At 36.1% G+C, this 17,861-nt stretch overlaps 1 protein-coding gene across 2 annotated transcripts in view; it reads right to left on the reverse strand.

The window, feature by feature from the left end:
- Positions 1-17,861, reverse strand: part of LOC129765073 (calpain-11-like) — a 255,570-nt gene that overhangs the window by 53,984 nt on the left and 183,725 nt on the right. For both annotated transcript variants that reach the window (XM_055764924.1, XM_055764923.1), the window contains one exon: positions 5,917-5,955. In XM_055764924.1, coding sequence (XP_055620899.1) covers positions 5,917-5,955 — 39 coding nt within the window. The remainder of the gene's footprint in view (positions 1-5,916; positions 5,956-17,861) is intronic.

Below are 17,861 nucleotides of genomic sequence, written 5' to 3' on the forward strand. Positions count from 1 at the left end.
GCTGAAGATATAATTCCTAAACATTAAATTTCTACAGCGTTTTTTCCGTGATGCAATTTGATGTGACACACCCTTTATCTCGGACCCCATCCTATTTTTTTTTCTTATTTTGCATTTTACCGACTGAACGACGTAGGAGAGGTACGGATAATACGGACAGTGTGGGTAATATGGACAGGTGGTTGATTTATAAGTTGAAAAGGGAAACAAAAACCGAAAATCATACATGATTCCGTGTGTGGATGTAATTATTACGACTTCGATATTCAGCATTTTGAGTGGATTAATTTCAAAATTAAATTCATTGATGGTTACAGTTTGGTTTGCTAGTTAACAGAGAACCGATATTAGGTATATACAGAAAAGTAAACTTATTTGTGAGTGAAAAATTTAAGTTACTGAAATATTTCACTGGTGGGGTTGGAATGGACAGTGAAATGTTGAGATCACATTCAATGCATGATGGAAGATGCATTGATTCCGTGTGTGGATGTAATTATTACGACTTCGATATTCAGCATTTTGAGTGGATTAATTTCAAAATTAAATTCATTGATGGTTACAGTTTGGTTTGCTAGTTAACAGAGAACCGATATTAGGTATATACAGAAAAGTAAACTTATTTGTGAGTGAAAAATTTAAGTTACTGAAATATTTCACTGGTGGGGTTGGAATGGACAGTGAAATGTTGAGATCACATTCAATGCATGATGGAAGATTATTCAACTCTTCTGTCGTTTTCTTTTCCTGTTGGTTCAATTTCAGTTGCTGGATGAGAGAGAGAGCGAAATTATTCCTCTCGCGAGCGATAAACTTCAACGCTTTGAAAAACAGTATATTGAATTGCATTCAAGTTTTGGAAAATGCTGAAATGGACTTTTTTCTTTGGTTTCTGGACATAGGATTGCGTAGCTGCCATTTTCGTTACTTATCTAGATGACAACTTCGGGTTCCGCTTAAAAAGAGCAACCACTTTTGAAAGAATTTTAGAATCAGTTGTCTCTGTTTATCTTCTACTTTCGGATTTTCGGATGTTCTCTGAACCGTTTCAGAGAACCACCACATCGCGGAGTTTGGATAATACGAAAATTCAGCCAACTCACGAGCGACTCGCCTGTAGACAACACGATATGGTGTGAACAAATAAAATATCCTGACAACAAATGCCTACTTCGATTCTACACACTCTTGAGGTAATTGAATGAAATTTAAACCAAAAATAACTGTGTCCAACCTCTAGAGTCAATCGTAAAATTGAGTGTACACATGCTACTTAACACTAGGTTTACGGGACGCGTCATTTTGACGCATTTTGAATTTAATAAGGAAAATTACAAAAAAATGGTTGCATTTTTATCTTATTTCTTGTAATCAACCTCCCTAAGACAATGAATACAGATCAAAAGTTGAAAAGGGAAACAAAAACCGAAAATCATACATGATTCCGTGTGTGGATGTAATTTTTCCGGCTTCGATCTTAAGCATTTTGAGTGGATTAATTTCAAAATTAAATTCATTGATGGTTACAGTTTGGTTTGCTAGTTAACAGAGAAGCGATATTAGGTATGTACATAAACTTATTTGTGAGTGAAAAATTTATGTTACTGAAATATTTCACTGGTGGGGTTGGAATGGACAGTGAAATGTTATTTTTTGAAGATTATTCAACTCTTCTGCCGTTTTCTTTTCCTGTTGTTTCAGTTTCAGTTGCTGGACGAGAGAGAGCGAAATTATCCCTCTCGCGAGCGGTAAACTTCAACGCTTCGTATGTTACAAATCTGTCCATAATCCCGTCACTATATGTCCGTATTACCCACCTCGAAAAAAAGTTCTACTAGTTCTAGGTAAATATATATTGAAGTCCATTGTCGTAGTGTAGACAAATTTGTGTAAACACGCAAACACCAATAATATATGAAAAACTAGCTGTACTCTGCCACGCTTTGCTGTGGCACATTGTGGTTGCATGGTTGAGTAGAATTTTTCATGTTGTAACAACAATCCTTGATGTGTTTGGTTGTTTTGTATATTGCATCATAGTTTGAGCTCAATCTGTTCCGCACTTTTGGGTGACCATTTCGAAAATCAGTTTATTCTCAATTTTTCCAAGAACGACTTTTTTTTAAAGAATTTATAACTTTTAAACTACTGAACCGATTCAGATGATCAATATACCAAATTAAAGCGAATTAAACACAAACACTTCGAGTTTGATAGCATGTAGACAATACACATCAATGAGAAAGTGTGAAAAATTTGATTGATTTTTACCCAATTTTAAAAAAGTTATGCCCTGTTGAATGTGGCGCAATAATTTCGTGTTCGGTCTTTTTTTTTAAATACTCAATATTCAAAAAATTTGAATTTATTTCTCATAATTATTGATTCTATTTTTTTTATATAGTTTACATGGTCTCGGGACCAAGGCGCTATATTTTTTTCTATTTTTTCTTGGAAGGATTCTTGAGGATTTATTACATAACATATCCGAAAATAAAAAATGTGTTCTATTTCGGTTTTGAATTATGATTTTTCAAAGTTAACCGATTGTCCGTAATTTTTCTCCATTTTTTCAAAAGACCATAACGTTTGAACTACTAAACCTATTCAGATAATCTACATATTGAATTGAAGTCAATCAGCTCTTCTATGAGAAAATACTACACTTGCGAAAAAGTTGGATTCTAGTCGCATAGATCAAGTCTAGTCGCATAGGAATACTGAATGGAGACTGAAAACATGTTATCTTTAAAAAATCAAACTTTAATACGAAAAGTAACACATCTCTGATTTTTCGATATGTTAAGTAAAATATCCTCAGCTTTCAAGAAAAAATATAAAAAAATATGGTGCTCTCTAGTCCCAAGCCATTAAAACAATGAGAAACAAATACAATTAATAATTACGAAAACAAAATCCTTTTTTTTTGCAAGTTCCATATTACTCATCAACTTCAATCTGATATATCGATCATCTAAATCGGTTCAATGGTTCAAAAGTCATGAATTTGAAAAAAAATCATTTTGGGAAAAAGTGGAAAAAAATGATTTTGGGACCACTCTAAAATGGAAATGGTCACCCTAACGAAAACATAAAAATTATAGGAGTCCAAGACACGACCACATTGTTGACGTAGACGTAGTCGTAGACGTTGTTATTTTGTTCAAGTCGCTTGTTAATAACCTCGGATATTATTTTAGAATGCAGTGAAATTTTAGAAATAACTGTTGGGTAGAATGGTTTGGTCGCCCTGAAATGTTTTTTTCAAACGGTTTTATTTAGCTTGCCCTGTAATCTGTTTGTAACATGTTTGTCTGTAGCGCTGACCCATATTAATAGAAATTTGACCCCCTTCCCGATCACCGATTGATCTGAAATCTGGAACACACCTTTATCTTTATAGTCATTATAAAACTACGTATTTCATGATCTTGAAAATTCAAGATGGCGGCCGCTACAAAGTGGCGGATCACATATTTTCTCAAAACCTCATCAATATGGTTTTTCCAAAACCCCATCAATATGGGTATCAAATGAAAGGGCTTGACTAGTAGAATGCGGTTATTTAAGAAAAATTCAAATCCAAGATGACTGCCACTACAAAATGGCGGACTACATATTTTCTCAAAACCGTATTATTATGGGTATCAAAGGAAAGGGCTTGACTAGTAGAACACAATTATTTATGAAAAATGCAAATCTATGATGGCTGCCACTATCAAATGGCGGGCTGCATATTTTTTCAAAACCCGATTAATATGGGTATCAAATGAAAGGGCTTGAATAGTGAATCACAGTAGATCATGTAAAATCCAAATCCAAGATGACCGCAATCACAAAATAGCAAATTATTTTATTAAACGGTTTTATTTAGCTTGAACTGTTCGTATGCATGTTTGTATGTCTGTAGGGTTGTTCCACATTAATAGAAATTTGACCAATAGGAACTGACCGAAATTATGAAATACCTTTATCTCTGCTGTCATTTTAAAACTGCTTATCTTGAAAAATCCAATTTGGCCGCCGCTACAAAACAGCTGATTCCATATCATTTAAAAAAAAAGGTTGATTGAGATATGTGTATCATAAGAACGAACTTGACTTGGAGAACAGACTATGTATTTTCTGCAATCCACTCAATATCGGTATCAAATGAAATTTTTTGACTGATAGAATACAGTACTATGATTTTATTGTAGAGAAATATTCTAATGAAACAGATAATGTACTAAAAACTAGAAAATAAAATAAATAAAAAAAACTTTTTAAGTTAAACGGTGATGAATTGTGATTAAACATAATAATGTACTAAAAGCTAGAAAATAATTAGGCAAGTAGCAGTTAGCAGTTATCACACTTCTCCTTCATTAGTCTAGGGCATTGATAAGACTAAAATAAAATCGTGGGGCACGTTGGATTTCCATTATCCACAATAAGCGACTTCATCATACGTTTATTTTACGATTTTATTTTACTCTTCTAGTCTTCTATTGAATTGAATACAGGCTACAGGGTTTTAGTTTTTCCTGTATTTTTTTTAGTTTTATGCAAAGGGCCGTATCTAGCTCTTTTATTTTTTTTACCTTTTGAATAATTGTTAAAAATACCGAGGGTGAAGATATACCTCAATTCACAATAAGATCCAACAGATAACTTCAAGTTCAAGCAAAACATTTCGTACTGCATATAAGCGAATATGTCAGTACACTTAAAGTGCATTCAGTCACTGCCTCAATTTGTGAAAACGTGTGATCTTGATTCGGGTTTTTTTTCCTGTCAGTCAGAAAAACAAATGATACAATACAACAGTTTATCTACCGTTATAACCGTTATAAGTATTTAAAAAATGTCACGTCTTGATGAGATATTTAACTTTTTATAACGTATATATTTACTCAACTCAGTATACTGTTTTGACATATTATTCCACTGTTTTTTGGCCAGATTAGGACGATAATGTCAAATCCGTTGTTAACTATAAGAATAATTCACTATAAAAAATATATCTTTGTAGAAACATCAACCGCTGACTAAGACTCGCAAATTGAGCAAGTATTAATTGTTTTAACTACGATCCCCTACATCTATTCCCCACTTCAACCTAAAAAAACGCTCCCATTCAACTTGGCGCAGCACATCCAACGATTGCATAATTCGGGGGCAGGCACTTTTCAATTATTGCTCTTTCTCGGATGCCGCTGCCACTGAACTGTGGGACCACATTATGCGGACTCCCTCTTCTGCCTTGCCACCAGTTGACCGCTTGGCTCTGCAGTGGCGGTGGCGCTCACGACGTCACGATTAGTAAACCCATTTGTGTGCGGCGATGTCGTCGGGTGAGAAGCGTTCAATTTATGCAGGGGGTGGCGGATTTGGGGGCAGCAGTTAAGTGAAACTATACACGAAAAATGAGCTAAAACAAACTGCTACATAATTCAAGTGTTGAACTCTCCGATGTTGGTCGAACGATTGGCGGACGAATATGGGAAAATAAGTTTGCAACGAGAGACCCCCAGCGGCGAAATGGTCGTGCGGGGAGATTGCAAACCGGTGGCGACTATTGGTAGCGCCACCGAATGGGGCAGACAAAGGTGGACGAAAAGATATGTGTAGTAGCAGCACAATTGAAAGTGTTGGCCGTGGAATGGCGAGAGCGCGAGATAGGAGGACAGGATCGTATCTGATCATATTTCTGCTTCCTTATTTGGGAGAGATATGTGTCTACACTGAAAGTACCTTCAGTCAGTGCCTCAAATTACCAGGTGGGAACGAATGATGTGATCTTGATTCGATTTTTTTTCTTCTACTAGTTGAAATGCAATACGATACTATAAGTTGTAAAGTGTATGTCTATGAGAAAATGATGAAGAAAAACGTCCGTTTTTATATTTGCTATAAATTCTGCCAGATACTCACTGCTTTGGAATCCTTTATTGTCGTAGGCGGAAAATTCACCTGAAAAAAGAGACAAAGAGAACATGGTTTAAATCAATGTACCATAATAATAAGCAGCCGACAAATCGTTTATTGCTATGTTAATATGAATTGTTATTACTCTATTACCCGTGTCAGTTGGTTGCATGTTGAGCTCTGTTCAGAAAAGGTGCACCGAATGGTTGTAGTGAAAGTAATTAACCCCTCGCCGCATACCAGCTCTAATGAGGTTAAACAAAACAAACTATTTGCTTGTGCACTTTACTCGACTCCCAGAAACTGGGCGTTCGCGTAGAAATAAATCTCCCAACAGGTGGTTTTTGAAACAGAAGGTGAAAGTTGCGAAATTTTTAGTATTACCGCCGAAAACAAAAGCAGCAGCAGAGAACCATTAATAGGGTGGAGCTGTTAATGCTAACGACGAGTGTTCAGAGCTTTCGTACGGAGAAACTCGAAGAGCGTCATTGTTGCAACCTTCAAGAGCTAATTAACGAAATCAGCTGAACGAAATGCGAAAGGAAGAGGCGTACATTCGCTTCGGGCGGACGTATGTTCTGCGTGAGAAAGAATCCAAACTGCTTACTTTTCCGGTCGAGCTGAAATGTAGACCAACAAGTGAGCTTTGTTTCCGGAATACAATTAAAGCTATTTTATATCGCTGCAGTGCAAACAAGTTCTGTTTACAATGAAAGTGAGATTAACTTGAAACCTAAAGTCTATAGCTGTTGTTCTTCCTGGTCGAGTTGACTTTGAAATACACAGAGCAATTCCAAATCATCCAAAAAACAACCGATTTTGATGCGACCTTCTTCAATTTTTTTCAAACATTATACATACGGTGGCAGCTACCTAAAATCTCAATTTTCATTATCAGACGATCAATTTCTATTACGACAGTTTTTTCATAAGGGCGTATACAGAATATATTAGCTTTTCTCCAATAAAAACATCACTCGAAATCTAGATGTGTGAATGAAATATGAAAGCTGTTGGGAAATCAATGCACATCACATTCTACTCTTGAAGAAGATCCTTTTGTGGCTTTGACCATGGATAAATATGCCCCTCCAACTGAACCAAACCACATTATGCGGAACGTTATGTGTTTCTCACTACGTTTATGTATGTATGAGAAAATTTAAATTGAGACTCTAGGTGAATAGGCCTAGCTTATTTCATACATGTACCTACTATATCAAATATGATTTGAACAAATTTGGATGAAAAAAAGAAAACGAAAAAAATTTCTATTTTGAATTTTTATAGTAAAAGCCGTTTGCTAGATTGAAGTACAATGAGTTGAACTATAATATTCTTCGAGAAACATAGATTGATTTGGTATGTGGACGCTGGAAATGGACATATTCCTTAGGATGACCACTATGCCCCACTCCCCCAATGCTCCTTCCGAGCACCCCGGAATAAAAATACTGAGCAAGCTTTGTTTTTTTTTCTTGTTCTGTAGTCTCCATAGAGATAATAGAATCATTCGGAATAAGACAGCCAACCGCGTCGGTCGCTATAGAAAATTTTTCTTTTATCCCATTTATTTATTTATTAGGCTCATTAGTATTTTAGCTGTAACAGAGCCGGTTCTATAGAACATTGTAGCAAATAAATTAGTTCATGAAAGATCCTGCATTTTTCATTCGCAGACTCAAGAAAGAAGAAAAGAAGCCTGAAATCTCTGTTTTTACGTCCGTGTGCTGAAGGAAGAAGAAATGGAACTAGGTGAACACAGACCCTCTCATCATCAAACTAAGACGGGTCCGAACACGCCCTTATAAAAAAGTCGTAGTAGAAATTGGTCGTCTGATAATGAAAATTGAGATTAGAGGTAGATGCCACCATTTGTGAAAATTTAGAAAAAAAAATCCGAGGGGGTCGAGGCAGAGGCCGGCTGATTTGGCGTGGAAATGCTCCACATTCAACAAAATAGGAAAAAACATGAGATAATAGTAGCAAATAAACAAAAAATTCTTACCCTACATTTTACTTTTATCAGATCACACTAATGTTGCAAACAACCAGGTTTATGGTCTAAATCAGGGGTTCTCAAACTGTTTGGGGCAAGAGACCCGTTTTCCAGAATCAAGTCATACCGTAGACCCCCACAGCCAAATTTTTTTGAAAATCCTATCTTTAGTTTTTTTTCTTACTGAATAATTTGAAAACATTGCAGTTGGTTAAATGAATAAACTTCAAATTATTTTCTCTCTAAGGCGGTCTGGCGTAGTGGTGCGTACATCTCACGCAAAAGGTCACAAGTTCAATTCATACTCCCGACATTCTTCCAAAAATGGATGTAATGAGACAAACCAGCCAAAAATGTCGAAAGTCACTATAATACAGAAAAAAAACATATTTTCTCATCATATTCAACAAAAAAAAAATTAGAATCATATTCAACAAATCGCAAACCAATCTATCCACAACTACCAAAATACAAAATACGGTTCAATAATGGTTAATTAAAGCCTTAAATCTCCGCGTTCGTTGATTTTAAAATGGTTCCTTCGGTTTCGCGTTGTTTGTAACCATAATGAAGCCTTTTTCGACAAAGTATGATGATGGAAAAACGAGAGAATATATATCTGCAATGTTTCACATCGCAGGATACTGTTTTTCAATGTTTCATTATAACTAGAACACATGATAACCATGGTTGTACTCCTGTCTCATATGTGCTGACGATAATCAACTTTTCTTGCATTTTCACCTTGGCTCATTCCATGGATGGTATATAATGCTGTTTTAATATCCATTGAGTAATTCTAAAATCACTTCTGCTTAAATTTCGTTTTGAAAAAGTTTAGTCAGAAGAGCCGATATTATTGTTATTGTTTCAAAAAAAAAACTGAATTCGTCACCCTGCAAATGAAACACAAATTAAAAAAAGCTGAAAATTTTGCTATGCAAGAGACTCTTGGTGGTCAGCGAACTCCAGCGTGTAGAAGTAACCGAGTAAAGATTTCGTCGTTTTTCTCATACAGCTGAGCAAATAATCGAGTGTTCAAAGAATTGCTTCGAAGGTTTTTGATAGCACACATAACATATAGTAAAGACTGATAGGATGAAGGTCACAGATTTTTTGCTACTAAATGCTGTCTGTGAATCACGCAGTGGATGGCCAGTACCTTACGCAGTTGTAACTTTGAGTGAGCTGACCACGATGACGACCAACATGATGCACCATCCGTTTCAATGTTCTTCCATGGAATAGCTTTTTCGGTAAAAAAACCGATCCATGCCAAACCGATATAGTGGTTCTCAGATTTTCGCGAAAAGCGGTCAGTTTTGTTCTTTATCGCAAAACATTAGACGCGTATTTTTTTTATTTTTTCAGTAGGGTGACCATTTCCATTTTAGGGTTGTCCGAAAAATCAACTTTTTCCTCTTTTTTCCAAAAATTACATTTTTCAAAAATCCATAACTTTTGAACCAATAGACGGATTCAGATGATCGATATATCAAATTAAAGGCAATTAGCTAGCCTTTTTTTGAAAAAAATACGCATTTACCAATTAATTGAATTCTAGGCGCATACATCCAGTCTAGTCGCATAGAAATATTGAACGAAGACTGAAAACATGTTAACTTAGAAAAATCATAACTTAAAAACGAAAAATAACACATCTCTGATTTTTGGATATGTTATGTAGAAAACATCAGCTTTCAAGAAGACAAATGAAATAAAATAAAAAAATGTAGCATTCTTGTTCCCGAAACCATTGTAAACTATAAATAACTGATACAATAAATAATTACGAAATTAAAATCCATTTTTTCGCAAGTCTAATATTTTTCAAAAAAGGCTATCTAATTGGCTTTAATTTTATGTGTCGATCATCTGAATCGGTCCAGTAGATCAAAAGTTATGGATTTCTGTGTTGGAAAAAGAGCAAAAAATTGATTTTTCCATCGGTTAACTTTGAAAAATCATAACTCGAAAACGAAAAAAAACGCCTCTCTGGTTTCGACATATGTTATGTGAAAAATTCTCAGTTTTCCAAAAAAATATTACAAATATAGCGCCTTTGGTCCCAAGACTATGAAAGCAATAAAAAACCAATACAATCAAAAATAACGAGAGCAGAATTCATATTTTCTGCAAGTATAGTATTTTTTTCAAAAAAAATCATCTTTTCTATGAGTTCAAAAGTTATGAATTTTTGAAAAAAGTCATTTTTGGAAAAATGGGGAAAAAGTTGATTTTTCGGACAACCCTAAAATGGAAATAGTCAGCCTAATGAAAAACTAAAAAAAAATATGGGTCTAATGTTTTGCGATAAAGAACAAAACTACCAATTTTAACGAGAATCTGAGAACCACTATATCGGTTTGGCATGGAATGGCTGTATATGTAGCAAAAATCATTTCTTTGTACATATTTTCTTCTTTAATATATCGAACATACCCTAACAACAGACCTTCATGCTGGTTAATGTAGACTCGTCCAGCTGGAGAGAAAATCTGTTGGTCTATAATAAATTGAATAACATTTTTCCCTCTTCGCGACCCATCTCAAGTTTCCTGAAATATTTTTAAAAAAAATTTGTTGCGCCATGCACATAGATGACCAAGCATTTTGTAAATTCTTTTTCAATCATTTTATTCTAGTTCATTTCACTTAGCTATGTAAACACCTTGTAATCTCTTGAATTAAATTAGAAGTTGAGTACATTATCATTCAAGCTCCAACGTATTTCAGAACGCAGATGAACTTACAACCTAAGAGCAAGCTTGTTGTACAGTTAGATATGAAGAGCATGTTTAGACATGAATTTGATGATGACTCCCTTCGTGTTAAATCGCGTATATGTTTAAAATACAGAGAAATATTAAACATACCTGAAGAACTCGCCCGTTTAAACACATTATCTTGCACGAACTTGTTCACGTTTTTTCACTTGCCGAATTTTTCATCTTTGACATTTTTGTACTGTTTTATTTTCATGTTGTGCACACTTATCGTCTTATTGAGTTTTCAAAATATACAGCAATAATATTTTCCAGTTAAATATTAGTCATTCTCAGGGTTGCCACATATACAGAATATTCTGTATTTTACAGATTTTTCGGCAAATTTCCGATACAGAATCTGCATATACAGAATTACAGATTTTCTGCAAAAATACAGAATTTAAAGATATTTTTTCAAATTCAAATTTAAATGTTAAACTAATTACATTAATTACATTTTCTCTGGACACCTTCTTACTAATAAACTTTGTTTTTTTTAAATCGTTGAGTCATGAAGATATGTACCTCGATTTATGAAAATGTTGAACCTTATGAAATGTCACCTCACTTCTCCATTCCTGCTAAGGATGAGATTTTTGAGAAGCTTTTTGATAATTCCGCATTCATCAGCGTGTGTTGAGTGAATATGCTCGCTTCACAATTTCATCAAAACAAATCTGAAATCGGTTGGCTTCCACAATGATGGATTCTATTTTGAAAGCAAAGAACTATGATTCGGCCCAAGGAGAAGCGTCAAGGATAAAATTGACGGAAAATTTAAGAAAAGCAAAGTTCAACAAAACCATGTACAAACATCATAGAATTTCATATTTTTTTCATCATATTTTGTTGTATTGATACGACTTAAGCAAACCATAAATAAGAACAATAAAGTCAAAATGAAAATAAACTTTTCTATCCATTTTTTTTCCTTAGTTTTTTGATACAGATTTTTTTTTTGCTAAAAATACTGTTATACAGTTTTTTTTCAGAAAATTTTACAGGATCAAATGTGGCAACCCTAGGTATTCTTATAACAGGGAGGTTCAAGTAACACAACTTATGGAGCATCTTAAAAATTTCAAATAAGAACTTGTGTTATTTCATAGGGGTCGTTATTCAGACCCCGTCGACCCCCAAAATCAATTTTTGTATCTGTCGACCCCTGGGAAATCGAAATCGACCCCAGGGGGTCGTTATCGACCACTTTGAGAAACCCTGGTCTAAATTGAATGATCATCAAATACTGATAATAGTATGCAGTCAGAGTGGACCTAGTAAATACAGTCGTAGGGACTAGAGAGAAGCCACGTTTTTCTGACAACCAGAAAATGGAAGGAATTTCAAATGAAATGATGGATTTCCCCGCTTTAGAAGATTCCCCAGCAAACGTTAAATCGCATAACTTGGCATATTCTAAGTCGAATATGAATAGAGATCGAATCAAAATCATGTATAATGTCGATCAAAGGATACAATGTGTACATCTAAAATCGCATAAAATGCGAAAACCTCGATTTTATTTATTACTACAGATTAATTTTCAAATCGGTGTGACAAGCATCGGTACTATGATATGCACTATCGTAAAAACGATCTAAAGGGCGAACACGAAATTATTGCGACACATTCAACAGGGCATAACTTTTTTACCATTGGGTAAAAATCAACCAAATTTTGCACACTTTCTCATTGATGTGTATTGTCTACATGCTGTCGAACTCCAAGTCGTGCTTTTTGATTCAACGAAAATGGAGGTGAACCAACGCGAGTCGAGAGAACAAATTCTTTCCAAACACCTGGAATTTCCTGACCTGTCGCACCGGTAGTTGGGAAAAATGTTGAACATTCACCATTCAACCGTTTCCAGAGTGTTGAAGCGGTTCCAGGAGCGGTTGACGTTTGACCACGGCAAAGGAGCTGGAAGAAAACCGGGACCGGAGAACAAAAAGACGGAGGGAAAGGTGAAGCGGATGATTAAAGCAAATCTCAACGTCTCAAGTCGTGATTTGGCTAAAAAGATCGGCATGTCGCAGAGCTACGTTCAGAATGCAAAGAAGAGAGCTGGACTACATACATACAAGGTACAGAACTTCCCAAACCGCGATGAGCGGCAACAATCGACGGCTAAAACTCGGGCACGGAAGCTCTACGAGAAGATGCTGACAAAATATGGCTGCTGTGTGATGGACGACGAAACGTATATAAAAGCCGATTTTAAGCAAATTCCGGGGTTGGAGTTTTTCACCGGCAAGAGCGAGTTCGATGTGGACGACAAATTTAAGAAGAAGAAAATGTCGAAGTTCGCCTACAAATATCTCGTTTGGCAGGCCATCTGCTCTTGCGGACTGAGGAGTGAGCCTTTCGTGACAAAGGGCACAGTAAATGGCGAGATCTACAAATCTGAGTTCCTCGAGAAGCGCCTTTTGCCGTTCTTGGAGCAGCACGACGAAGCTTCGCTATTTTGGCCAGATTTGGCATCATGCCACTATTCTAAAAGTGTCTTGGAATGGTATGAGGCCAATTCTGTCCATTTTGTTCCAAAGGACATGAACCCGCCAAACTGTCCGGAGCTGCGCCCGGTGGAGCAGTACTGGGCAATAATGCAGCGGGAACTTCGGAAGAGCAAGAAGACAGTCGAAGACGAGAAGGACATGTTAAGAAAATGAAAAAAAAAACCGAGAAACTGGTACCGGACACTGTAAAGACTTTGATGGAGGGCATCAAGCGAAAATGCGTTCAATTTTACACTCAAGGCTCCATCGATTAACTTTTCTTTTGATTTTTGAAATAAATATATGTATAAAACTATCCTAAAATTTTGGTTTGATTCTAAACATTATAAGAAAATTGGCATGACATTTTTGGTGTCGCAATAATTTCGTGTTCGCCCCTTATAGGAAATCATATACGCATATAAGGCGGATACAGTTTAAGAGTCGTATAAACATATAAATTGGACCAATGTAATATTGCGAAACATAGTACTACATACTGTGGAAAATCGCTCAACAGTAAATCATATTAGATCGTAATTGAGGCCATATTACGCCATATTAGGAATTTGACACATCAAGATCCGCAATGTCGTATGTACAGTGTCGACGTCTGGTGGTGAAATGGTGACTCAGGGAGGCAAATTAATCTCTACCAGATCAGCAGGTCCGAAAGCAGTTTTAAATTGGTAAAATTTGAATGCAAATTTTTATTTCATGTTATTTGATTGCCTAAAACACGTAACACTGATAAGAGAGCTTAAACAGAAAGCAGGTAACGTTTTCATGAAATAAAGTTAACGTTTATAACTATTTTTGCTACGGACGGATTTTGACGATATGGATACTAATGGAATTGGAGATTCTATAAGATTTCTTTGATGTGATATACATTACAATACCCTGGTGTGTAAAGCGTTTAAATTGATGAAAACTATAAGCATTCCCATTTTCCCATATATTTGTTCTGTCCATTTGTACTTACCTAACCGTGCAATCAATAACGGGCGACGTATGAAACCGCGAGAATATAAACAAGAATGAGATAACGAAAAGAGAATATTTGCGACGTAAACTTCTTCCTTGTAAGTGCGCTGTTGCTAGTGTATAAATAATGCGCTTTTTCTGAGGAAAATTTTCACTTCCCGTTCGGTGGTTATCAAAGCAACATCGTTACCGGTGAGCGTCGTGAATTAATTGAATTGTCTGAATTGTCTTTCTGATTTTTCTCATTTTGTGTCATCTTCGTTTCCCCTCGGAGCTGTGGAAGCGAGCGAATGTTTCACTCGTTGTGGATCTGGCATTGAAATCAACACATCGAGCCGAGCCATAACAAAGCAGGCGTAATTGTAATTCTTTTTCGACACATTATGTAGGGAAAAATCAAGCTGGACCATCATCGCCATCTCACGAGGAAAATGATTTTTCTGCTGAAATGTTCGCAATAATGTATATAAAGTCGACACCGGTGTTTAGCTTTGTGTGTGTTGCTTGTTTTCGTTGCGCAAAGCTTTTCATTTGTTCATATTATATGTGTATGAATACGGCACCTTCGCTATTTTTAGTTGCCTTTTGTATTTGCTCTCATGCGCATCGGTCCCGTTCCGATGCGACAGTCTTCTAGCATTGTTAGTGGTTTTGACCGAGAATTCGAGACAAGGTCATCCTCGCGGTGTTTCATGTTTATAGATGCATCTGTGTGTTATCGTGTGCGTTCTCTGTGGAACGCTTGTTTAGTGCTGGTCGATGTACGGGAGATGGCTATAGGTGCGATACCAACTTTAAACAACATGAAGCAAGACACTTGACACTTGCAAATATTACCATTTTTGCTGTTTTTAAGGGTTGCCAAACATATAGTGAAGTAGTTAAGGAATATGGAATAACGGTGAGTGCTGGTGGAACAAATATTTAATCGCATGTGTGTGTCAAATGCGAAAAAGACCGCGATGGAAAGTGCAATGCGTGCCTTAAAATAGATAAGTTGCGATACATGACCAATTCGTGTATTGTTCTCGCAAGGACAAGAAAGAATCGTTGCTTCTAGAACTGCTATTCCAAAACTAAGGGTTAATGACTTACGCTTCACAGACTCACCGAAACTTTTTAATAAATAAGGTTTAATGCAATTTCTTTACATTTATGAATGATATCCGAAATGATAAACAATCCAATTAAATAAAACCAATGCGTAATCCTAGGTCGTAAGCGGTCATAGCACTTTTATTCTTCAGCACAAGTGTTCAAGCCATATTACAAAGCATGTAATGCGAAAATGCAAATTTCATATGAAAGTTCTATGGTTTCAGTAAAGATTAGGTAAGGCTAGTAAAGACTATAATCAGTTTATTCATAATGCATAATACACAGATTTTTTTTTTATGTTTTAAAAATTTTGTTTATTTCAGTCTTTATTTACATATATCACATTCATTGTGAACGAAAGTTATTCATTTAAACTTAACAAAAATTCCAACGCATTTACATTAATACTATTTACAAATTCAATGTAGGTTATTACTGTTTTCAAGAACTTTTTTAGTGTAGTATGCTCGGTATTAGGTAGTATTGGTCGCCTTGCATCCTCAAAAGATGGGTTTTGCCACCCGCCGAGTATAGTTTTTAATTTGTTTTGTACAAAAGTCCACGCCGCTACTACACGTGGGCATTCGCTGTATTTGTGAGCAATCGTTTCTACCGCTGCATTACAGTACAGACAGTTGGATCCGTCTGTGCGTTGCATGATGTTCATCAGCCTTCTGTGTTCCACTTTTTCGTTAACAAATAGGTACAACCTGAGAGAGAGGAGCCAGCTCGCGTTTGTTGTGATCACGCGCGAACCAGTCACGGTGAACCAAGGGGAAGTATCGAAATATGTAGAAAATTTCAACATGACATTTTTTTGCAAGACGTTTTATGTGAAACTAATGTTGACGTCGGACTACATCTTTCATTTCTATACTGGGGTGTAAGTTCAAAGCTTCGAAAACGAGAGTGTTACATTGGAGAAACAGGATTTTGAGCAATAAACCCTCTTCGCCGGTTGAAAGAAATGGTATGATAACCGCTTCATTCGAAAGATAAAATGTCTACGCGTTATATGTGTGTTACTTATTGATCCAAAAACTTGTTTCAATAGCTCAAAAATTGTTTTGAAAGCAAGCTATTGAAATCACAAAAATCTGTATATAAGTAGGTGCCAGCTCCACTCAATTATAATTGTACAGCCGTTAGATCATTTTGGAACAGTTACTGCTGCAAAAAAAAAACAAACTTGCTGCTGTGAAGAAGGCGACCAGCAAGAAGAAAGCTGCTGCTACTGCTGGTGTGGCTGCCCGAAAGCAAAAGTCAAACAAATCCTCAAAAACAGGAAGTGGGTTATATCTATGGTATAACCGCAAGGGTGACGTAGGACTATCGTTGATTTAGAGATCATTTGTTTGAAGTTGAATCTAAATCCATCCTGAATGAATGAATAAATAAATATTTGGGTGACTTAAAAAACAAGAGTGTTACGTTGGAGACTCAAGGTTTTATGCATCCAATATTGGATACAAAAAACCTTGTTCTGAAGAATAATCTTCAGAAGCTTTCCTGCTAACTGCACTTGATTGACAAATCACAAAACCAAATGTATGTGGTCGCAGTATTATATGGATAGAAAACATTAAAATAAACTCGCTTGAATGTAATTTTCAATTCCAAGGGGAACTGACAGATTATTTTTCAGCAACGATCATTTCTTTCCAGGTTTCCTCTCGATAACCAGCAAATGAAAAGAGTTGCGCGTGTATGTGTGTGGGTGTGGCGGCTGCTTCTATGTCTTCCCGAGGAACCGTATTTCGATGCTGATACTCTCTTGGTCACGAGAGTATCAGCATCGGCTTTTCTGCGCTCCCTCACAGTTAAAACAAACTGATTGCATTTCAGGTCAGGTCAGGCCAGGTAATGAATCCCTCGATCCCTCGCCGTTCAGCTCGTTCAGTAACGATGTTGAATATCATTTCAGTATGCTTTTCGTGCGTGATTGAATCGAGAGAAGGTGTGGTTTACGATGGCAATTTGGAAGGCAAACTAGAGGAGAATGAACTCTCTGAGTATGAAAATTTCGGCAACTGAGCAATAATCGATTGAAAATTGTATAATTTTCGCGATACGAAACATTTTCCGTTTTTCATGTTATGCATCCAATATTGGATACGAAAATATCCTACTGATGGGAAAGAATAATCTTCAGAAGCTTTCCAGCTAATTACACTTGATTGAAAAATTACGAAATCAAATGTATTTGGTCGCTGTGTTCGCCAAATAATTTGAAAACATTAAAATAAACTCTTTCGCATGGATGTATTCTTCAATTCCCAGGGAACTGGCAGATTATTTTTCAGCAACGATTAGATCTTACCGGAATTTTCTCGATGCTGTATGGCATCCAAACGAAAATTCTCGTTTTAGTTTGGCCTGTAAAAAACATTTCTAAACTCTAATCCATCAAATTTGGAGCCCTGAAAAGGGCCGTTGATTATATGCTAAGCTAATATAGCACCCTTTCCTTGGATTCGATGGGCCAGCTGAATGTCCTTGGGCATGATGTGACGCGTTTTGCGTGGATAGCACACAAATTTGTATCTTCGAATAAGCCTCTTGCAGCTCTCTAACCGCGGAACTTTGGAAGCGCAAGTCTGTTTT

The sequence above is a fragment of the Toxorhynchites rutilus genome, chromosome 2 (assembly GCF_029784135.1).
Source record: "Toxorhynchites rutilus septentrionalis strain SRP chromosome 2, ASM2978413v1, whole genome shotgun sequence".
Classification (NCBI taxonomy): Eukaryota; Metazoa; Arthropoda; class Insecta; order Diptera; family Culicidae; genus Toxorhynchites; species Toxorhynchites rutilus.